General features: G+C 23.3%; 1 protein-coding gene and 1 long non-coding RNA gene across 2 annotated transcripts in view; both read left to right on the top strand.

Moving 5' to 3' along the window:
- LOC109598845 (CCN family member 4) overlaps nucleotides 1–26,024 on the top strand; it is a 170,122-nt gene that overhangs the window by 96,080 nt on the left and 48,018 nt on the right. The window contains exon 3 of the mRNA XM_049962381.1: nucleotides 6,179–6,350. Coding sequence (XP_049818338.1) covers nucleotides 6,179–6,350 — 172 coding nt within the window. The remainder of the gene's footprint in view (nucleotides 1–6,178; nucleotides 6,351–26,024) is intronic.
- Nucleotides 2,961–3,380, top strand: LOC126264436 (uncharacterized). The gene is made up of 2 exons (XR_007547150.1): nucleotides 2,961–3,044; nucleotides 3,101–3,380. It is a non-coding gene; the product is annotated as an uncharacterized LOC126264436 (long non-coding RNA).

Genomic DNA, 26,024 nt, shown 5'->3' with positions numbered 1-26,024 from the left:
GGTTGATCCAACGTGAGTTTAAATATTGGTGGATTCAGAACTATTTTGTTAAACATAAAATTAGAAATTTATTCATATTATATAATATTAAAATATTTAGTAATATATAGTTTTATACATTTCATGTTTTTACTACAGTATTTGTTTCATCTGAAATAATTAATTAATTGTATATAAATGTTAAAATTATTATATATATTCATTACTGATACAGTTAAAATATTGGTGAATGCGCTATAATAAATATAAATTATCAATTTATTTTTTTATACCTTTTATCAGTTCAATTTTCAATAATAATATTTTGATCTTTATACTTGAAACATTAATTATTAAAAACAAATAAAAACCATAAGTATTTATGTTGTTTAATTAATTAACTACGAAAATTTAATTCAATTATTGAAGAAATATTCAACTTATTGATTTACATTTTATTTTTAGCGACTTTACTAAATGTGTCATTTAGTAAATTATGTTATTAATATTATATTACTATTCAGTAACTGTCGAAATTAAATATATTATATTAATTCATTGTTTCAACATAATAATATTTTTCATATTTTCTGAATTAAAAAAACATCAATGTTCAAATTAATTGACATTAATAGGATGTCTATTTAAAATTTTCAGTTTGTTCATTAAAACTAATTTTTATATTATTATTAACATATTATTAACATTTATTATATTATTATATGTGATACTATTAAAATACATATAATACAGATAAAATATTGGTATATAATAATAATAATAATATATAATTAATATAAAATATTAATTTATTTTTTAATACTTTTTATCAGTTCAACTTTCTATAATGATATTTTGACTTTTACAGATGAAATAATAATTATTAAAAAGAAATAATTAATTAAATATATTGATTATTTACAAGCTATAAAAATTTAATTCAAATGTTAAAAAAGTATCTTCAACAACTGATTTTTATTTTATTATTGGGGACTTTTCTAAATGTGTTTTTTTAGTAATTTATGTTTTTAATATTATATTACTAATTAGTAACTGTCGAAATTAAATTTACCACATTAATTATATTCATTGTTTCAACATAATAATATATTTATATTTTCCGAATCAAAAAAGTATCAATGTTCATATTAATTGAAATTAATGGGATGTATATTTAATAATAATATATATTTTTTATATATTTTTTTGTTATATGACACGATAGTAATTTTTCTATCTGATATAATTACTTTATTGTATATAAATATTGAAAATATTATACATATTTATTATTGATACAGTTGAAATATTGGTGAATACGTCCAATAATATAATAAATAATAATTAATAAAAAATATTAACTTTTTAATTTTCTATAATGATATTTTGATCTTTATATCTGAAATAATTATAATTAAAAACCAAAACAGAAAACATAACAATGTATTTAAATTATTATATTAATTATTTATTTATTAATTTTCAGTTTAATACTAAACTAAAATTAAAAAAGAAACCTTGTGTAATATATTCAATTTATCAAAAAGATTAATTAGTATTAATATATTTTCATCAGTCACTAAAATAATTACACAGAATATATTACTTTTCTTGCTAAAAAAAACAAATATTTATTTTATTTAGGTAAAATAAAAATTATTAAAAAAAATCTAATCCAGTTTGTCAATTATTTATTTATTAAAAGAAAATTAAAAACCTCTTTCTTTGTGGCAAAAATAATTTGTTATTTAGTTTTCATTATCATATAACAATTACATTTTATCGTTTTTATATGAACGATTCGAATAACTAACTAACAACAATAATTAACGTCGAAATAAAATCATTAACAAACAAAATAACGCAATTTGCATATTATATAAATAATCCATTTTCCTCTGTAAACTCGTGATTTTACCTCGCATTTGAAAAATTAATTTATAACATTTTAAACTTCAGTTAAACAATTACGTTAATCGGATTTAAACACTCCAATGTGGATTATTTAGTTGGATATAATTTGTAAATGAAATATTGTAGTTTGGCTGTGCATTTGCGTTTTAATACAACGATAATTTTATATATTAAACAAATGCGATATATTATTGCATTTGTACGTGATTAATCTATATAATAACGAGATCAGTACAAAGCAATGCACTGTTGATTAAGTACGGTTGTAGCTGATTGATTGTTTGTCAAATAATGAATGTATTGATGGATTGTGCACCATATTCATATGCGAAAATATCAATACATTTATATATTATTAATATGTTGTGGTGGATTAAATTGAAAATTTATTTCAGGTATGTGGAGACGATCATTTATCATTGTTGTTTGTTAAAAATGGGTGTTAATATTGGTAAATAATTAATGTTTTGTGTGGGTCATCTGATATCAAATCAAATCCTTCTGTCACTAATTTTTGAATAAACTTGAGATTCTGATATCAATATATTCATCATTATTTTCATCGCCTTAATATATTATGTGGCTCATTGGATGTCAAATTGATCAGCTTTTAAAAACAACCCTTTTGTTACTCATTTTTGGATAAACTTGAGGTTTTCAAATTGATTCATTCATTGTTATTTTGATCATTATAATTATTATCATCATCATAATCATTACCAACGTCATCATTATGTTGATAGTTGAAAATTATGCAGATATTTTAATGTGTTCAACCTTTGGAACTGTTGCTGCATGACTTACGTGTAACTGAATGTATAAATAATAATTTAGCCCCCGTAACCTTCGACCGATCCGCCCCGTTGAGGAATAAAGCAGGTCGACGTGAACCTTGTCTTATTGATTACAAGTCCAAGGAAATATTTATTTAGCATTCAGCCAAGTCGATTGAAAACGGATTTATTTCGCACCGACACGGGGGGTTATAAGAATCGAATCGATCACCGGAAATAATTGAGTGTCAAATTGACGTAATGAATGGGGAAAGTTGTGTGCGTCGACGAAGACGTCGTCCTGAAATTTTAATGAGATACAAAATGACTGCGGAGTCGACGGCGTATTACGCGGGACCGGGCCATCCATCAAAATAGGTTAAATCCGTGCCGTGTAACTGCCTAATGTCTACCATCATTTATAATCATTTAAGGCGGTGCGTACAGATGGGATTAATCCGTCACGACGCCAGATAAAAATCTCCAAGACGATGTTATTAGAGTGTATGTGTGAAACAGTAAACCAACTCCGTCAGTACTTATTTAATATAAAAAATATAAAAAATGTAAAAATGATTTAAATGAAAATCATCAAGTTGCCTAACCTAATCTAATCCAAAAAAACCTACGTGTAGAAAAATTATTAGTTTGCTTTCATTACATTTTTATTTTACTACTACATTTATTATTAAATAAATTTTATTTCAAATAACATTCCACATAAAGAAATGAAAATATCACATTTGAGTATTAAATAAATATATAAATAAATCAAAATTGTAACGTATTAATTACAAATATATAAAACTGTAATTGGATATAAAATATAAGTCACAACATATTTCATATCCAAAAATATTGAATTTTTTGTGCATTAAATTACAGTGAATAAAATAAATTACTTTTAATATTATTAACTTATTCTTAGAATTTGATTAATATTAACTAATTATTGGATTACTGCGCATTCGCCATTTTTAACAACAGTTGTAAAAATGGTGAATGCGCAACAAAAAACTTGATTAAAATATTCAAATGAATTAGGATAAGATATTTGAAAACATAAAATTAATTGCCTTTTGGATGTGGTTATAATTATACAATTTGTTTGCGCATTCACGATGTTTAAACATTTATTAAACATCAAAATCATGTTTTTTATAGAATTTTAAATGTTAATTTACTGATTAATTAAAAAAATTTAAATAGTACCTATTAAAAATGGATCTAACAGTGGATAAAATAAATTACTTTTAATATAATCAACTTATTCTTAGAATTTGTTTAATAGTAATTAATTATTGGATTTGGTGGCGCATTCGCCATTTTTAACAACAATTGTAAAAATGGTGAATGCGCAACAAAAAACTTAATTAAAATATTCAAATGAATTAGGATAAAATATTTGAAAACATAAAATTAATTGCCTTTTGGATGTAGTTGTAATTATACAATTTGTTTGTGCATTCACGATGTTTAAACATTTATTAAACATCAAAATAATGTTTTTTATAGAATTTTAAAGGTTAATTTACTGATTAATTAAAAAAATTTAAATAATACCTGTTAAAAATGGATATAACAGTGGATAAAATAAATTACTTTTAAAATAATCAATTTATTCTTAGAATTTGTTTAATAGTAACTAATTATTGGATTTGGTGCGCATTCGCCATTTTTAACAACAGTGGTAAAAATGGTGGATGCACAACAAAAAATTTAATTAAAATATTCAAATGAATTAGGATAAGATATTTAAAAACATAAAATTAATTGCCTTTTGGATGTGGTTATAATTATACAGTTTGTTTGCGCATTCACGATGTTTAAACATTTATTAAACATCAAAAACATGTTTTTTATAGAATTTTAAAGGTTAATTTACTGATTAATTAAAAAAATTTAAATAGTGCCTGTTAAAAATGGATCTAACAGTGGATAAAATAAATTACTTTTAAAATAATCAATTTATTCTTAGAATTTGTTTAATAGTAACTAATTATTGGATTCGGTGGCGCATTCGCCATTTTTAACAACAGTTGTAAAAATGGTGGATGCGCAACAAAAAACTTAATTAAAATATTCAAATGAATTAGGATAAGATATTTGAAAACATAAAATTAATTGCCTTTTGGATGTAGTTGTAATTATACAATTTGTTTGCGCATTCACGATGTTTAAACATTTATTAAACATCGAAATCATGTTTTTTATAGAATTTTAAAGGTTAATTTACTGATTAATTAAAAAAATTTAAATAGTGCCTGTTAAAAATGGATCTAACAGTGGATAAAATAAATTACTTTTAAAATAATCAATTTATTCTTAGAATTTGTTTAATAGTAACTAATTATTGGATTTGGTGGCGCATTCGCCATTTTTAAGAACAGTGGTAAAAATGGTGGATGCGCAACAAAAAATTTAATTAAAATATTCAAATGAATTAGGATAAGATATTTAAAAACATAAAATTAATTGCCTTTTGGATGTGGTTATAATTATACAGTTTGTTTGCGCATTCACGATGTTTAAACATTTATTAAACATCAAAAACATGTTTTTTATAGAATTTTAAAGGTTAATTTACTGATTAATTTAAAAAATTTAAATAGTGCCTGTTAAAAATGGATCAAACAGTGGATAAAATAAATTACTTTTAAAATAATCAATTTATTCTTAGAATTTGTTTAATAGTAACTAATTATTGGATTTGGTGGCGCATTCGCCATTTTTAAGAACAGTTGTAAAAATGGTGGATGCGCAACAAAAAACTTAATTAGAATATTCAAATGAATTAGGATAAGATATTTGAAAACATAAAATTAATTGCCTTTTGGATGTAGTTGTAATTATACAATTTGTTTGCGCATTCACGATGTTTAAACATTTATTAAACATCGAAATCATGTTTTTTATAGTATTTTAAAGGTTACTTTATTGATTAATTAAAAAAAAAAATAAATAGTACCTGTTAAAAATGGATCTAACAGTGGATAAGATAAATTACTTTTAAAATAATCAACTTATTCTTAGAATTTGTTTAATGGTAATTTAAAACATAAATACAATTTTCCATACAATTATATAAGAAAACTGAAAAATAATCAGTTTAGAATAATTTAGTATATTTTTGAAACAATATAACCGATTTAATATTATTAAAATAAAACTGTTTTATTTTAAATGCCTTTCACACATAATAACATAAAATGTTATGCAGATCCTGCAAAAACTAATTGCTGGAAATACTGCGTACTCACCAATATTTAAACCACGTAATATTATCTAAATATATAATTAATGAAATATGCTCATTCGCCAATTTTCAAAGTGTTAATGACTTGAATAAAACCGAAACAAAATTACCTTCCATCCCCCAACAAAATAAACTGCGACAAATTCTCTAAAAAATAAAAACGAAATGAAAAGATGTTTGTTTGAGATGTTAAAACATTCTTCTAGACTAGAGTCGAGGCAAAATAAAACGCGATACAGGGAAGTTTGTTTTACAGCAGCCGCGATGCCCGTACCCCTGCACCTGTCCGGTGGTGGGTCAGGCGTGCGAGCAATGCGAGGAGTGTCCGCGACAGGCGGGCGAGCCCTGCAGCGAGGACCGGCCCTGCGACCAGCAGCGAGGACTCGTCTGCCGCTATCGGCACGGCGACAGCGAGGGCGTGTGCAGAGGTGAGTCTCAGTTAATTTTTTTTTATCATAAAAATACATTTTAATACTGAAATTAATTAATTTTAATTTGAATAAGCAGAAAGTCCTTCCTGATTACTCTAATTAACAGGAAAATCAACTTTTCGACGGTAAATATTTTTGATATTTCAGTCTGACTTTTTAATTTTAAATTAAAAATTATAAATGTATGAAAAAATAGCAACTTTTTCTTCTTATTGTCCTTGCTAAAAGTCAAACAAAGACATTTCTTTAGTTGATTGAATGGAGGGTTCTATTACGACCATTTTGCAGCCCATAAACAGGCCTCTAAACCTCTCATAGGATAAATACGACCATTTTACTGAAGCAGTGCGTTCTACTGCCTTTTACACAATTTCTTTATTTGATGCTATAACTGAAGCTAAATAAAAAACTTGATTTTTATATTTATATGTCAATTACACCCTATTTTTTTTTTTTAAATATTCATGCAATAATTACTCTTATTTAAGGAACATTTATCAAATTCTCTTTCCTTTTTTATCACCAAGATTACTCATTGAGCAAAATCAGAATTTTTCAAGTAAGATAAGAGTTCGAAGTGAGTTTATGAACGTTGCTAATCCGGCTCTTATCGAAGAGAGTGGAGTTTTATTAAATCGTCTCCGTATAAATCACGGCCAAATAAAAAACAGAAGACATTAGATGTTAGTAACTTACATTACAACATCTTATCACCATTTTTTTTTTGTATTACTAAAACATTAAAGAACGTTTTTTATAATGATTTAAAATCTTAGTTGTGTTTTTAGACTGATATTCATGGTTTTCTATAAAAAAGATGTTAATAACAGGGTAAAAATCAAAAAATTAAGCCTAAAATTTTGTGTTTCAGGATCTCACAAAATTTATAATTAAATAAAATAAATGTGATGTACAGTAGAGGCCATAATTATAGTAACCTACCAAAATATATTATATATATTTTTTTAAATTCTCTTTAAAAATTAAAGTTGTATGTAATAAGACTATTTCATAAAAAATTACTACTTTTTTTCAATTATTATTAAGAAATTTGAGCAGGATAAATTTTAATTCCGATAAAAAGTGAATTACTAGTTTTATTTTAAAGAGTTTAAATTATGAAAGAATTAAACATTGCAAATTTTTATGTTAAAATTAGTTATTAAATTTATTGCAAATAATCCTTTATTCGACAAATCTTTTATTTCTTATTAATATTACTATTTATTAAAACCATTCTTAAATATTTTAAATTACCTAAAATATTATAAAATTCTTCTTCGTCTTCTATAATTAAATACTTTTTTTAATTTTCTTATTGTGGTTATATCATAATATTGCTATTTTTTAATTTATATTAATTGTTGATTAATTACTATTGTGGTTTTCTGGAAACAAAGATGTTAATAATAGTGTAAAAATTATAAAATGTTATTACAAACTGAATTTCATTTATAAAATTAAGCCTAAAATTTTTTGTTTCAAATCCTCACAAAATTTATAAACCACTGTAATTAAATAAAATATAATTTTGATGTACAGTAGGGACCATAATTATAGTAACTTATCAAAATATATTAAAAATATGAGGGGAATTATTTGAACATTATTTTTGGTCGAGTCTTTGAAACAAAGATGGTCCAAAATTTTAAAACAAAAGTAAAAGTATATTATACAAAGTGTTAATGTTAAATTAAATAACACAGATTTAATCATTAAAATTCCCTTTAAAAATTAAATTTGCTATTTATGTTCAGTACAATTAAAAAAAAAAGTATATGTAACATTTTATGGAGTAAGAAAGTAGTAGTTTTTATAATACTGTAAAAGAACAATAATAAATCAATATTATTTAAAAAATTCACATTAATGAAAAGACTAAAATTGGTACAGTTTTATAATTTATTTACTTAACTGATAAATCTAAGTTGCAAAAAATCCTTTATAAGACCAATCTTTTATTTCTTATTAATATTATTATTTATTAAATCCATTCTTGAATATTTCTTTTATAAATTATGTTTTGTCTATTCTAAAATAAACATATTTCATATTAAAAATAGTATTTATTAAAATCATTATTATTTGTAAACTACTGTAATTAAATAAAATAAATTTGATGTACAGTAGAGGCCATAATTATAGTACCTTATCAAAATATATTAAAAATATGAGGAGAATTATTTAAACATTCATTATTTTTGGTCGAGTCATTGTCACAGAGATGTCCCAAAATTTTAAAACAAAAAGGATATTATACAAACTGTTAATGTTAAATTAAATAACACAAAATTCCCTTTAAAAATTAAAGTTGCTATATTTATGTCCAGCACAATTCAAAAAAATATATGTAACATTTTATGGAGTAAGAAAGTAATAATTTTTATAATACTGTATTAAAAAAACAATAATAAATTAATATTATTTTAATAACTCACATTAAACAAAAGACTAAAAAAGGTTCAGTTACAAATTAAATTAATCGTAGGAACCATCCTTGTTTCATGCTATAAAAAAAATCTAGTTAATTAATGTTTCAACCAGCTGACATGTCGTGTACTCATGAATTTTTAGTTTGCAATTGGGATTCATTTAATTATTTCATGGAAACATGCACCATTTTTCCTAGAACATTAAATTAACTTAATTCCACGTTAATGACATTATTGTAGACATTGCTTTCAATAAAAATTGTATGTTATTTTGGAAAAGTTAATTATCGTATCAAATTTTGCTTTGAATATTGATTAATTTTTGAACGAGACAATTTTTAAATAATTAAGTGTTTAACTATGGTCTCATTAGTTGGAAATCACACTGTGTATAACCATTATTTAACTTCTAATCTAAATAATAACAGTTTTGAAGGTAAAATGTGTTTCATGTAGGATCATGTCTAATACAAACATGTAAGACCTGCAATATTACCCGCTTTATGACGAAATTGCATGACTATGCTTTATGCCAAATTACATTCCCATATTACAAACTGAATTTAATGAGACTTTTATTATGTGAGCTTTTCTTAATATTTCACATAAAGAAATTATATTAAAAAAGGCTACATTAACCCTTGGTAAAATTTAATATTTATTATATTAAGATTTATTAAAAGCCAATAAAATTTCAATCATGATAAATTGTTTTTCAAGCTTATAAAAGCACCTTAAATTAACCCATAGATTCTTTTTATGGAAATATGATTGATCACCTAATAAATTATTACCTAAATTTAAAAATCATCCAGATTATTAAAGAGTCTAAATTGTTTTATTTACTAAAGAAAATTAATTCGAAAAAAAACTCGTCCATTAAGTTATAACTTGATTTCACTCATGATGGCATTTCTAAAGAAATTTAATACGAAAAATTCGTTCATTAAATTATAATGAGTTGGCGAAAATTCGTATTAGTTCAAAGCAATTTTAGTAAATTTAGTTAAAATTTTAAAACAGAAATAATGAAATGTAAATTCATGTCGGGCTAATTTGGTTTGGGTTTTTTGCAAAGTGCTGCCTGAACAGCACTCTGCGGTTACCATAAAAGCGTGTCAACAAGAAGGCTGAAAACGTGCTTATCACAGCCCGTTCTATTGTGGGTCACTCCGCAATGAAAAAAAAATTTAATTGAGAACCGCACGTGCTGAACTAAATTACGACGTGGATGGGTCTTAGGCCGGAATTAGGCTCATATGTCGTTCTTGTTCTTACTCGTCATAATAAGTCACGTAGATTTTAATGTGATTAAAAATATGCCAGACGCAGAAAATCGAAAATTCGTCCCCGACACGTTTTGATTATCGAAAAGATATCAACGAACTTTTCACTTGATTAAAAAGTTGATTAAAACTTTTAAATGGAACACGAAAACTTAAAAGGTTGCATTTAGCCAACATCGTTTTTGACCAACTTTCATAATTATTCAGAATGACGTAAATGCGTTTTTGTTCAAAGGTGCACTATTTAAAAAGTTCCACCGTCGAAAATCTAATAGTTTTGGCTTTTGCCAACGTTTATAAGGTGAAATATTAAAAAAGTTCCGGTGCCCCTAAAACAAATCTGGTTTTGAAGTGTAATTTTTACACTCGGAGACACAGAAAATGGAATAAATTAATCCAGAGGCTAAATTTCACTGTTTTTTTAAGGTACAGTATTTTAAAACTTATAATGAGTATTTGAGTCATCACCTCAGCTTAACCTCATCTTAATGAATTTCGAAAGCTTCCACATATAAAGACCGTCTTTGTCCATATCATCCCAAACATAAACTTGGGAGGGTGATAAATATACAAAAGACCAAATTCCAAAGCAAGTAACTGGTTGGTAATTGTACAAATGGGCACAAAATGACCTCTCTTAGAGCTAAAGTTCTAAGACATCAGCCTTGACGTACGAAGTCCCACATTTTGTTCAGGAGCTTCTTCAGGCCCCAATCTTCAACAATTCCAGACAGTGTTAATTAAGCCTCTGAGTATATTTTCTGAACATTAACCCGATTATAAGTTATTTATAATTCTAACACCCAACCAAAATCAGTTTATAACGTTGACAATAACACAATAGAATTATAAATTCAAACACGGTTAATATTCAGGAATTTATTAATTAGACAAAAACATGAGTTCCACGTTAAAATATGCCATATAATGGTGTATTATTATCCACATGATGGAGCGTGAAAACAAAACATTATGTATGTAGAACGCCTGAAGCAATGTGATCATGTTAAACGCAAGCTTGATGTACTAATTAGCATGTGTCTAGTGGTGTCATACGAGTTGGACGCACTGTTGTTCCAACGTTAAAATCCACCCCCATATAAACTGGTACCTGGAAACAATACACATTTTCTAAACCATAAATTTAAAATTAACACTTGCTTTTTTTAACTTTTTTATGACAAGGAACGTAAACATTTTAATAAGTGTTTATTGGTGTTTAAAATATGTTTATACAAATTATTGTTTTAATTTATCTATATTTTATAGTCTAATTAAATGTTTATTAGCATTTAACTTATGCTAAAAAAATAAAATTACTGTTTTATACTTTTATTTCATTTTTATTATTTGTAAAAATAAAGTAGATTATTGCCTTTTATATTAAATTTTATTTCTATATATTTACTAAATTTAATGATAATTTATTATTTTCTCTAGTATTTATTGCCTAATAAACATTTTATTTCAAATTAAAAGTATTCATTATTAATTTGATAAAATTATTTATTTATATTTTTTAATTGATATTTTTAATAAATTTTTAAAAATATTTAAATTTGTATATTTGTAATCGTACTTTACTGCCTTTTTTAATAAGAGTCAATTACTAGTTTTATTTTAAAGAATTTAAATTATGAAAGAATTAAAAATACGAAAATTTTTATGTTAAAATTAGTTATAAAATTGATCTATTTAATTGATAAATTTAAGTTGCAAAAAATAAAACAAAATAATAAATAAATTTATTTTCTATAAATAAATACTTTTTTTTAATTTTATTATTGTGGTTATTCATAATATTGCTAATTTTTTAATTTATCTTAATATTAAATTTTAAAATTTTTATATTCATTAAACAAATTTCTTTTATAAATTATATTTTATTTATTCTAAAATAAACATTTTATTTTATATTAAAAATATTATTTATTAAAATTATTATTGATTTAATTAAATTATTTGTTTATAATTGAATAATTTATTTTTAAAATGATGGACATTTGTAAAAATATTCAAATTTATTTTAAATTTATATTTTGTTCCATAATTGAAAAATTTATTTTAAATGTTATTATTGTGATTATTAATAATACATTTAACTTAAATATATTCAATAAACAAATTTCTTTTATAAAACATATATTTTTTATTCTCATTTAAACATTTTATTCCATATTAAACATATTATTTATAAAAATCATTATTCATTTGATAAAATTATTTTTTACACAACTGAATTTTGTTAAAATTATAGTCTTTATAAATTTATAAAAATATTATTTTTAATTTATATTTTCTTCTGTAATTGAATATTTTATTTTAAATTTTATTATTGTGGTTATACATAACCACAATTATTAAATAAATTTCTTTTATAAATTATATTTTAACTCTTCTACATTTTATTTCTTATTAAAAATTATAGAAAAAAGTCTTGATTTGATTAAATTATTTTTTTTATAATTGAATAATTTATTTTTAAAATAATATTATATAAAATATTCAAATTTATTTTATATTCATTTTTTCTTCTATAATTGAATAATTTATTTTAAATTCAAATATTGTGGTTATTGTTATTTTTTAATTTATCTTAATATTAAAATAAAAATTTAGAAATTTTCAAATTCATTAAAGAAATTTCTTTTACAATTTTATATATTCCAATTTAAATATATTATTTAACATTAAAACTACAATTTATTACTGATTTGATAAAAATATTTTTCTTATAATTGAATAATTTATTTTTTATTTTTGGGTTTTTAGAAATTATTAAAAATATTCAATTTATATTGTCTTCTATAATTAAAGAATTTTGCTATTTTTTAATTTATCTTAATATTAATATATAAATTTTTATATTCATTAAATAAATTTCCTCTATAAATTATATTTTATCTATTTTTGAATTTGAACATTTTATTTCATATTAAAAATATTATTTATTCAATTTGTTATTGATTTGATTAAATTATTCTTTTATAATTAAACAATTTATTGTTAAAATGGTTGTTTTTATAAATTTTTTAAAATATTCAAATTTCTTCTAAAATTAAATAAAATAATTATAGTTTGTTATTGTGGTCATTCAAAATGCTCTTGTTTTTTTTTTAATTTAATATTTTATAAATATCTTTTTTCTGCAAATTATAAATTAAATTTTTATTTGAAAATACTTTTAAAAAAATATTGATATTGACTTAATTTTATAATTTGCAATACTTTAATTATTAAAAAAATTATTTTTCTTTACATTTAAAAATTAAACTGTCATAAAAATGCGGAAAAGTAATAATAATTTAAAAATACATATGTTTTTTGCCTTACTTTTCATAATTTTTAAAATAAAATGTATTAAAAATTATCTTTTAATAATTACTGTAATAAATTAATTTTATTTAAAAAATAATTACTATATTTTTAACAACAATTAATGCTTACTTTTATTACCAATTAAAACTTTTTATTTTTTAAATAAATGTATCTCAAAAAGGACGATAATTTAGATTATAATATATAAAGCTTTTTAACAAAGCCACCACAGAATAAAAATAAAATAATATTAAAATTTAAATAGTCGAATATTGATAAATACTGACAAATTATATTGTATTTATCTTTATTACAAAATAAATTAAAACCAGAAAATTTAAAAGCATATTAATCATTAACCATGACACATTTCACAATGACCATTTATTTTCTAAACTAAATGGTATTTTATTTAAAATTACCTTTATATAATTTAACAACACAGAATATATGAATGCATTAATGTGATAAATTTCCATAAATCACCATAAAATAATATTTCACATATTATTTTAAGCCCCGAAATAAAAACACAGTTAATAACCACTCCAAATCTTGATTCCTGCTTCATCCCTCCATATTCAAACAAAAAACACAATCTTAATTCGAATCTTTAGTGGTAAATAGAACGTCTGCGGCCAAAAAAAAAAATGTTCCACTAAGTAATTTAAGATTACAGCAAATAAAGCGGAAAATTGCCAAAGGGCCAAAGTTGTTGGGGCTCCTCGTATTTGTGCCGTTCTCGATATATTTGTTTTGTATCTGTAAGCAAAATAAAGGAGATCGTATCGCACACAAATTATACTCCAAACCTCCTCTGTTCCATCAAAGAACACATCAATCTATTTTTTTGTCTGTTTTAGTGTTTGAAAGCGAAAGTCAATTGCGTCTCACTAATGTGTTGTTAATTTCAACTAAGAGGAGTAAGACATTTTTTACAGCAGGAATAATTTGGGATATTTTTTAATGTGTTAATTACAAAAAATGTCTTCATTTTTAGCTTTTAAGATACTGCCTATTTGATTTAGTTTTACCAAGAGAGATAACTAAATAAATCCTTTTTTCTTTTGTGAGCCTATGGTATGGAGAAAACAGTGTCTAAATCCAAATTAAACAAGAAACAGTCGAAAAATCTTTGACGTACTATATTTATAAAATAAATAGTGATTTTAGGGCACAGTGCGACATTGTTTTGATGCTTTTGTATTGATGATATTTGTACCAGTTACGTCTATTAAATTCGCCATCGCTTTCAAGTCCTCCAGAGGTGCATATTACGTTTGTTTCCTTTGTTGTCGAATATGAGGCTGGATGTTGCCAGTATCATTATAAAGTCATCTTGCTTTGTCTCCACATTCACAGCCTTAATAAACACATTACTTTATAATGTGCCTGAAACAAGAACGAAACTAGTTGCTTTAATGAACTGATCTGGGTTCACTAAAATTTAATAAATATTCGCTGAATAAGTGCCAAAAATCCACACCGAAACAGAGAAAAATACAACAATTTTTGAGGTCTCAACAACACCCTTTTGTGAAGCACATAAAATCCACTTTGAATTCGCACAAAGGCAAATTAAATTCGAATCAACATGAGCGTGCCCGGTATCAATTTAATTAAATTTACTACATTATTAATGCCCAAACACTTCCGTAAAGTTAAATAATATCTTTATTCTCTCTCGTAGATATGCCGTTTAATTTTAAGTGTGTACGCCCCACAATAAATTTATCCCGGCCAGTTTTTGCTACTTGAATTAATTCCGAGTAAATCTCTCTTTGCTTTATTCTTCCACTGGTTGAAATATTAATATCATTTGCAAGTTTGCCAGTTTTTGGTATTACGAGAAAGAGATAATTTCATGGAGTATTTAATAAAAAGGGGCTGATTTATGTTGATGGAGGACTTTTATAAGCTTCTGCCAAGGAATTTATAAAGTATATACTCTATAATACAACTTGATTGTCCTATTTTGACATTCAAATCATTAATATCTGTGAAATTAATGATATTGTCTAAGCTACTAGTGCAGAACATTTTTAATCAATTCTATTAATTAATATTGTGAGTTGAATTACTGAATTTATCTTTCAAATTTAAATATAACATCCATTCTGGTGACAACTGTTTTCCTTTACGTCTTTCCTGCAGTGCAGGGATACTATTCAAGGATATTAAGCTTTTATAAGAAGGGGGGTTAAGTCAAAGGCAGTTTCAGCTACAGTTGACTAATTGCAGCTTAAATCTAGGCATAAAATTCTTAATTTGACCTCAGAACTAAATTTAATTAGCCTGATTAAATTAAAATTTAATATTCTGTAAGAAAAATGATATTTAGTAAGAAAATATATATAGTAAATATAATTTTAAAAATATTTTACAATGTTAATGCAATCTTTATTAAATTTTATACTTTTTAATATAATATAATACAGATAATTTGAATTTTCAACTTCAAAAAATAAAATAGAGGTCTTAAAGTCGTCAAAATGATATTCTATAAGATGTAAAATTTTTAAAATTTAAGATTACATTTCATGAAATATTTAATATATTTTCAAAAAAAAATCAATTGAAAAATTTTCAAATTTAAGGATAAATTTAATTTTTTTTAAAATTTTCAAATTTAAGGATAAATTAAAATTTATTTTTTTATAAAATTAAAACAAAACAATAAATTTTTAAAACTGAACAATTTAAGGTACATTTCATGAAATATTTATTATATTTTCAATAAAAAAAATTAATTGAAAAATTTTCAAATTAAGGATTAAGTTAATAAAATTTTAAATTTCCATTAACAATTAATTAAAATTTATTTTTTTATAATTTTAAAACAAGACAATAAGATTTAATTAATAATTCAGAAATTTGAATTTCCAATTTTGATATTCTGTAAGAAATATACATAATTATTTACAATATTAAAGCAATCTTTATTAAATTTTATACATTTTAATATAATATAATTCAGAAAATTTGATTTTTCAACTTCAAAAAATAAAAAAGAGGTCTTAAAGACGTCAAAAATCAAAATGATATTCTGTAAGATGTGAATTTTTTTAAATTGAACAATTTAAGGTACATTTCATGAAATATTTAATATATTTTCAAGAAAAGAAAATTAATTGAAAAATTTTCAAATTAGGGATTAAGTTAATAAAATTTTAAATTTCCATTAACAATTAATTAAAATTTATTTTTTTATAATTTTAAAACAAGACAATAAGATTTAATTAATAATTCATAAATTTGAATTTCCAATTTTGATATTCTGTAAGAAATATACATAATTATTTACAATATTAAAGCAATCTTTATTAAATTTTATACATTTTAATATAATATAATTCAGAAAATTTGATTTTTCAACTTCAAAATATAAAAAAGAGGTCTTAAAGACGTCAAAAATCAAAATGATATTCTGTAAGATGTGAATTTTTTTAAATTGAACAATTTAAGGTACATTTCATGAAATATTTAATATATTTTCAAGAAAAGAAAATTAATTGAAAAATTTTCAAATTAGGGATTAAGTTAATAAAATTTTAAATTTCCATTAACAATTAATTAAAATTTATTTTTTTATAATTTTAAAACAAGACAATAAGATTTAATTAATAATTCAGAAATTTGAATTTCCAATTTTGATATTCTGTAGGAAAATATGAAATTTTAAAACTTTAGGAAAACTTAATGAATATTTCATATTTTATTTAATTGAAAAATTTTGATAATCATGAATCATCAAAGATAGAATTATTAGAATTTAAAATTTTTAAAATTCATTAAAATTAATTTAAAAATATGTGTAAATGGCATTATTTGATATTCTGTAAGAAAAAACGAAAATCTGTAAGAAAATATACATAATTATTTACAATATTAAAGCAATTTTTAATAAATTTTATACCTTTTTATAATAAATACATATAATTAATTATTTAAGAAATAAAAAAAGAGGTCATAAAGACATAAAAAATCAAAATGATATTCTGTAAGACGTAAAATTTTAAAAACACAGGTACATTTTATGATGTATTTAATGTTATAAAATAAAAATATTCTGTATATCTGTTCTGATATTCTGTAAGAACATATGTTAATTTAAAAATATAGTAATTAGCCTTAATATGTCCTGATGGAATATTTCTTTCTTTTATGTACTGGTACCTCCTAATTGAAACGTTGAGGTTTTCCTTTACGTCCTTCCTGCAGTGCAGGAAGACTACTAAAGGATATTAAGCTGTTATAAGAAGGGGGGTTAAGTCAAAGGCAGTTTCAGCTACAGTTGGCTAATTGCAGTTTAATTCTAGGTATGAAATTCCTAATTTGACCTCGGAACTAAATTTAATTAACCTGAATCCCAGAAACTCAATCTTCTAAATTAAAATATCTACAATAGTGGAAAAAAATAGGATTTTTCGTATATGTAAAAACATGTAATAAACCTGTAAAAATAATAATTAAGTAAGGGACCATTTAAATTAGGTTTGTTCAGATTTGCAACAGATTATGGAAAAGATTAAATAACATTTGTAACTAGTGAATAAATATCCCACACTTTTTTCCACCACTGTAAAATCTAGTTACAATTTAAAACAAAGTAAAAAGAACTTTCTTCTTTATTGACATTGACAATTAAATGTTCTATTACAATGACCACAAATCTTGGCTTGAAAATTAAATTAAATCGTCAAACCTGCCAAAGATAATCAAAATTTATGCCCCATCAGACAAAAGCTGATAAATGCCCCGAACGCCTCGACTTAAAACTCGAGTTTTGAGATAACGGAATAAGGAATCGATGAGTTTTTACTAGTTCAGACGCACAAAAGCCAATAATGAACTTCAAAGAATTCCGGGGACTGAGACTTCGTTAGTTGAGAAACTACCGAACCTGGTTCGGGTGCAGCGTCATTACTCGACGATACAGACGTCATCGGCGAGTGAATCCGGGCGACAAAGGCCCGCGGGGCTGACGTCGAACCGTATTCGTTTTAACGCACATTATTAAATTCGCGGATGTGGAAAATTTTCAATTAGGTTATCTGCCAAAAAATTTGAGTTAGGTGCACCTTGAGGGATTCTGGAGAGGTTTTGCTGTTTATTAATAGAATTATTTCATTTTGATGGGCAAAGGACCTAATGACATTTTGATACATTAATGTGTGTTTCGGTAATTTCTAGTCAAAGGTAGGTAAATCTTTAATGGGAAAGTACTCTTGTTTAACTTAATTTGATCCATTAATTAATGTCGACTGACAAATGCTTATTTATTTTTTAAATGAGTATTAAATGTCACAACATTGTGTATGTTATGTTATTATAAATTATCAAAAATTTTCTAAATATTAAAATAATATATAAATATAAATAATAAATTTAAATATAATAAATATTTACAAATAATTTTAAGATAGAACAATATATACTTAATAATTTATAAATTTGAATTTCCAATTTTGATATTCTGTAAGAAAAAATGAAATTTAAATCTTTAGAAAAACTTTATTTCATATTTTATTTAATTGAAAAACTATTTATTTTATGTATAGAATTATTATAATTTAAAACTCATTAAAATTAATTTAAAAGAATGTGTAAATGGCATAAAATAAAATTTGACATTCTGTCAGAAAAAAGTGATATTCTGGAAGAAAATATATACAGTATATATAGTTTAAAAATTTTAAAGCAATCTTTATTAAATTTTCTACTTTTTAATATAATACAATTAAAAACATTTCCAATTGTAAAAAATAAAAAAGAAAGTGTTAAAAACATGAAAAATCAAATAAATATTCTGTAAGATGTGGAAAAATTTCAAAATGAAGTTAATAAAATTTTGAATTTTCAAACTTCATTAAAATTTTTTTATTAATTCAGAAATTTGAATTTTTAAAACTCAAACTTAATGAGTATTTTATGTTTATTTAATTAAATAATTTTGAAAAACGTCAATTTTAAGGATAGATAATAAAATTTAACGTTTAAAAATCAATAAATATAATTTTAAAGCATGTTTAAATATCATAAATTAAAATGTGATCAATTTTAAGGACAGAATTTCGAGTATTTAAAATTTTTAAAAACATATGTAAATGGCATAAATTAAAATTTTTATATTCTGTAAAAAAAATGATATTTTGTAAGAAAAATATAATTTTAAAAATGTGTAAGTTTTATACTTTTTTATATAATATATTTCAGAAAATTTGAATTTTCAACTTCAAGAAATAAAAAAGAGGTCTTAAAGACGTCAAAAATCAAAATGATATTCTGTAAGATGTGAAAAAAAAATATATGTAAATGGCATTATTTGATATACTGTAAGAAAAAATAAAAATCTGTAAGAAAGTATACATAATTATTCACAATATTAAAGCAATCTTTATTAAATTTTACGTTTTAATAAAAATAAATATAATTAATTATTTAAGAAATAAAAATGGGCTTAAGGACATAAAAAATCAAAATGATGTTCTGTAAAATATAAAATTTTAAAAATTGAACACTTTAGGTACATTTTATGATATATTTAATGTTTTTCAGTAAAATATGACTGAAATATTGCCAATTTTAAAAATTAAGTTAATAACATTTAAAATTTCATCAAAAATAAATTAAAAACATTAATGTTTTTTAATTTAAGAGAAGAACTTAAATCATGATATTCTGTAAGAATATATATTAATTTAAAAATATAAAAATTTATTAATTTGTTTACGATTTTAAGGATTAAATATTTAAATTTTCTGTCTTAACAAACCAATTTTATAGGTTCAAAAATTGTATATTAAGTAAGAAATGTCAAAATTTTTAAAACTTTGATGGTATATAATAAAAAAATCATCAATCAATCAATATTTTATAATTTGAAATATATAGACATTTAAAATTGTAAGGAAATTAAAGTTCTTTTAATCCTCCAATCTTCATTTAAAAATAATAATGAAAATTATACATAAAAATTGTTAATAACATATTGTAAGTTCTGAAAGAATATATACAATTTTAAGACAATTATGAGAAAACACTTTTTCTTGGGGAGTGAGGATGTACTGCCTTTTCAACAACACATTACTTAATTTGATTGACGTCAATTCTGATGTTTACTACGTATTTGAGTTTGATTCGTTAATGTATGTTTTAATGAACAACTACTCAAATTTAAACAAATATTTACTGGGAATGTGCTCTTGTTTATCTTAATTTATGCTATTTGGAGAATTATGTACTTCGATATTAATTACTACTTCAAATTTAATTCTATTAAGTCTACTTTTTCTTAAGTATACATTTTTCAAGAGGGGTAATAACAACAGCGTCCTGACGACATTGTTGCCATATCTCCAAACAGCATCAAAAGAAGAATAATCGAAGTACTGAACATTTCCATTATTTTATTACAAATAAAACCTTTATCTTGAAATAACAATGGAATAAAATTTAAAAATCGGGTGAAGGTTATCGGACTTCAACATATTGCAGATAATGTTTCATTGTCGGGGTAGATGAGGTTTTTATTAAGGCTATCCCGTCCGTTGCAAAGAAACAAATAAAACGATGGGATAAATCTGAGAACATTCCCGTTGATGAGTCGAGATATTTTTCAGTATTATGTAAGGGAAAATAAAATGGGGGGCGGGCACTTTTGTGATGAAAGGAGGACGTCAGCTATTCTTTGAGATTTTTAAGTGGCAATTATTTTTCTTTATGAATTGAGGGATAAACAAGGAATCAATAAATATATAATTGATGCACTGGATGATAAACATCTTACACGTCCATAATAAATCAAAAGTAAGGCTCAAAAAAATCATTAACATTTTAATATTCAATCTAAAATTTTATTAATCTTTGATTCACCGTATAATAATAAGTAAAAAATGTAAATTTAATTAATTAGTAATGGAAAAAGTGTGTAAGGAAGTGGTAATTAAACCACAGAAGGGTGTCCCACTCTATTTACTATTTACGAGGATTATCAAGCAACAAAAAAAACTAGATTGCACCTCCGTGCTACCCCAGTGTTACTTATCCCGGAACTCGGGAGGTGAAGGAGATTTCCCCCGTAACAATCTAATGCCCCGTTGTTGCTTGCGGCGAGTAATGGATGTCACGGGCGTCGGTGAGAATGAAACGGCGGCGCACCACCACCCACCGCCACCCTTGTCAGGCGTCCGCCACGAAATTCGTTTTTCTCGGCCGTACCGCAACCACCCCCGACATCCCATTAGGCCTCGATCCGTTTGTGTGTTTGCTAGTTTCGATGATTTGATGAAATGCGAAAGTTCCCCGCTCCGGTTCTTTGTTGTCGGTGACGGGCCGGGGACACTGTTGAAATTGAGATTCTGCAAGGGAATCTAAAAAATGTGACACTTTCAAGGACATACGTACAATTCTGGGAAAAGAAATTGTGAAAACTGAAAATTTTCGCCAAAAATTATGAAGAAAAATACAAAAAATCCCTTAAAAATCGAAAGATATAAATGATATAAAGTTTTCAAGGACACACGTCATAAAAATTCAATGGAAAATGAAATATTTTATAAAATTTATATTTTTTGAGAAGTTTTTTACCAAACCTTGTGAGAAAAAAGTTATGAAAACTTGAAATTGTTAAAAAAAATTGAAAAATCTAAAAAATGTAATATTTTCAAGGACACACATCTTAAAAATTTAATGAAAAAATAAAACATTTTGTAAAATTTATAATTTTTGAGAAGTTTTTCACCAAACTCTGTAAGAAAAAAGTTGTGAAAAGTAGAAATTCTTTAAAAAATTGGAAAATCTAAAAAATGTAATGTTTTCAAGGACACACACCTTAAAATTTCAAAAAAAAAAATAATTAAAAAAATTGGAAATTGAAACATTTTATAAAATTTAAAATTTTTGAGAAATTTTTCATCAAAACTTACGAGAAAAAATTTATGAAAACTTAAAATCCTTTAAAAAATTGGAAAATCTAAAAAATTAAATATTTTCAAGGACTCACCACGTAAAAATTCAGTGAAAAAATGAAACACTTAAAATTTATAATTGTTGAGAATTTTTTCAACAAAACTTGAAAAAAACCTTGAAATCCTTCAGAACACCAAAATTTAAAAAAAAAAAAATAATAATATTTTCAAGGACACACATCTTAAAAATTTAAGAAAAATAATTATAAAAACTGGAAATTCTGTGAAAAAATTGAAACATTTTATAAAATTTACAATTTTTGAGTTAATTCTTATAAAAAATTATAAAATAAAATAACAAAAACTGATTATCATGAAAAATATAAAAAATGTAACATTTTCAAGGACACATATCTTAAAAATTAAGAAAAAAAAACGAAACATTTTGTAAAATTAATAATTTTTGAGATATTTTTCATCAAAGCTTATGAAAAATAATTAGAAAAACTTAAGAAACTACAAAATCTAAAAAATGTGACGTTTCAAGGACACATCTTAAAAATTATTAAAAGGTATTATAAAAATTATAAATTTTATGCAAAAAATTAACAATTTATAAAATTTACGACTTTTAAAAAACTTTTCTCCAAAATTTATGAGAAAAAAATCATGAAAACTTGAAATCCTTTAAAAAGTTGTAAAAATTAAAAAAGTGTAATGTTTTCAAGGACACGCAGTTTAAAAATTCAAAAAAAAATTAAAAAAGCTTGAAATTCTGTGAAAAAATTAAAATTTTTTATAAATTTGTTATAAAACCGGAAATTCTGTGAAAAAACTGTGAAACATTTTATGACATTTAGAATTTTTGAGTAAATTTTTACAAAAAATTATAAGGAAAAAAATCATAAAAACTTGAAGTACTTATAAAAATTGAAAAATATAAAAAATTGAACATTTTCATTGACACACATCTTAAGAATTCAAAGAAAATAAATACACAAAATTGGAAACTCAGTGAAAAAAACATTTTATAAAATTTCCAACTTTTGAGTCATTAAAAACTTGGAAAAAATGTAATATTTTCAAGGAAAATATTATAAAAATTGTAAATTTTTTGAAAAAAATTTAAACGATTTTTGAAACATTTTCACAAAGACTTAAAATGCTTTAAAAAATTGAAAAATATGAAACGAAACAATTTCAAATATACATCTCAAAAATTCAAGAAAAAAATTATACAAAACTGAAAACTTTATGAAAAGAAAAAAACAAAAAGAAATTAATATGTAAAATTTACGATTCTACAATAATATTCAATAATTTAAAAACAATGGAAAGTCGATTATTTTTAAATTTAACTGTTTCAAAAATAAACTTGTCCAATATCCAAAAAAACTAATGAAAATTGAAAATTATACAGAAAATAGAAATTTTCACGTAATTTTAAATATAAATGCTTAAATTTTTGAAATTTTTCAATTTTTAGAATCTATTTAAATTTGTCATTTTCATAGAAAACAATAATAATAATTTGAATATTTTCAATATTGAACATGACAAACATATTCAAAACATTTACAAAAATTGTACCAAAATATATAGATCATCAAAATGATGTTTTTTTATAAAAATCATCCAATTTTAAATGGTATTTACAACATTAAAAAATTACACAATTTTATGTTGCTTAATATTACATTTTTGTTTTTGACAATTTGATTAAATTATTTGAAAATTGTAACATCATTTCAATATATTCAGGACCTTCAAATTGAATAGAAAAATGAGTTGAAAATAAATAACAGCTGCAGCGACTTTGAAGTTTGTTGTCTCAAGTTCTAGTTCAAAGTTTGTTTCTTAAATTTTTTATTAATTTTTCAAATAGCCTAAAAAGCAATCATGTTCCATCAAACAAATCAAATTATTCACAATATACTCCGATATGAGTCTCAAGCAAGAAAACTTCGACAACCATATTTCAACTTATTACGCGTATTTTTTTTTAGATGACAAAATATCATTTTATACCTTTGACATAAAACTTCCGTTTCTGATCTGAAACCCGGAGTCTTATATAAGTTGAACGCGGGATGAATATTGTATGATGTTGTCCCTTATTTTATCGAATACTTTCTATTAGATCAAACAGTTCCATCATGAATAAATGAGACATTTATTCAACATTGAAACAACTTCGAGTTCCATAAAATCAGTGACATTAAAGGTAAATTGTAAATTTATGTATTGACAATAATTTTCCTTTTTTTCATTTCGTATTTCCCGGAGCAATATTTGCGACATTAAATTATTTTATGGCCGTGTTTTTTGCAATAAATGAATGTAAAATGATTTCATTTAATTCAGCCGGCGGTAAGATGGAGTGTGGAGAAATGGGAATCAAATAATTGCCAACAGTCCATTAGCGATGTTTCGAATAGTTGAACCGTTTTGCGGAAAGAAATTAAACGTTGCCGGAGTTTTGGGAAGCAATTAACAAATGTTTTTCATCGATTTCGGCTTTAATAATTTAAGTCTCGGAAGCAATATCGGCGTTCAACTAATTTCCACGTGCGAAACACGAAAATGTTAATGAATCCGAATTCAATTGCCATTCTCAGCGGGATCGTTCGAATTAAACTTAATGCGTTTTTTCTTTTCGCCTCGATATGCTTAAACGAGAGTGATGGACGTATTTAATTTATTTGTTATTCAAATTTTCACTTAGCTCTGCCATTTTGTTCATGCTAATTAATTAATTTTGGCTTAATTAATTAATCTACTACATACAAATTTTATATTATTATGTATAAAGAAAAAAAATAAGAAACCATTATATACTTTTATACATTTTCAAGGACACACATCATCAATTTTTGCTAACAACTATAAAGAAAAAGAAAACATGAAAACAGGAAATATTTTTAACAAATTGTAGTATATTAAAAATGTTAAGGAATTAAGGAAATCTTTTAAATATCTATCTTTTAAAATTCAAGGAAAAAGCAGTTGGAAATTAGAAATTCTCTGTTTTAACAATTTTCAAAATTTCGATACATTTGTACCAAAATTTTACAATTTAAATGTAACTAAATATTTTTAATTTTTTGAAAACAGAAAATACTTTAAAGAAATTGTAGAATTTACCTTTAAAATTCGTGGAACTAAAATTTGAAAAGTGGAAAATAAAAAAATTCATAAACTTTTCAATATTTATATGTAAATTTTTCAAATTTCTCAGTTTTATTGTTAATGTTTTAAATTTAATAATTTTAAAATTAAAAAAGGAAAATTTTAAAAATAGGACATTTTAAACATTTTCTAAATATGATAACAGGTAATATTTTTAATAAATTGTAGAAAATGTGACATTATCAAGGTTAACTTTAAAATTCAAGGAAAAAATTAATTTAATTAATTGTAATTTTAGAATTTTAATAATGAAAATTTTTAAATTATGACATTTTTAATATGTTTTAAACAAAAAAACAGGTAATATTTTTAATAAAATTGAAGAAAATTAAAATTGTGACGTTTTCATGGAGACATATATTCAAAATTCATGAAAGAAAGATTATGAAAAGTTGTAATTCAGTGAAAATATGAAATAATTTTCTATTTTTATCTGAAAATTTTTGAAATTCCATAAATTTAATATTATTGACATATTATTATATAGAAAATTTTTAAAATATGACATTTTTAACATTTTTTAAATATAAAAACAGG

The sequence above is a fragment of the Aethina tumida genome, chromosome 2 (assembly GCF_024364675.1).
Source record: "Aethina tumida isolate Nest 87 chromosome 2, icAetTumi1.1, whole genome shotgun sequence".
In the NCBI taxonomy this organism is placed as follows: Eukaryota; Metazoa; Arthropoda; class Insecta; order Coleoptera; family Nitidulidae; genus Aethina; species Aethina tumida.
This window is presented reverse-complemented; position numbering and strand designations above follow the sequence as displayed.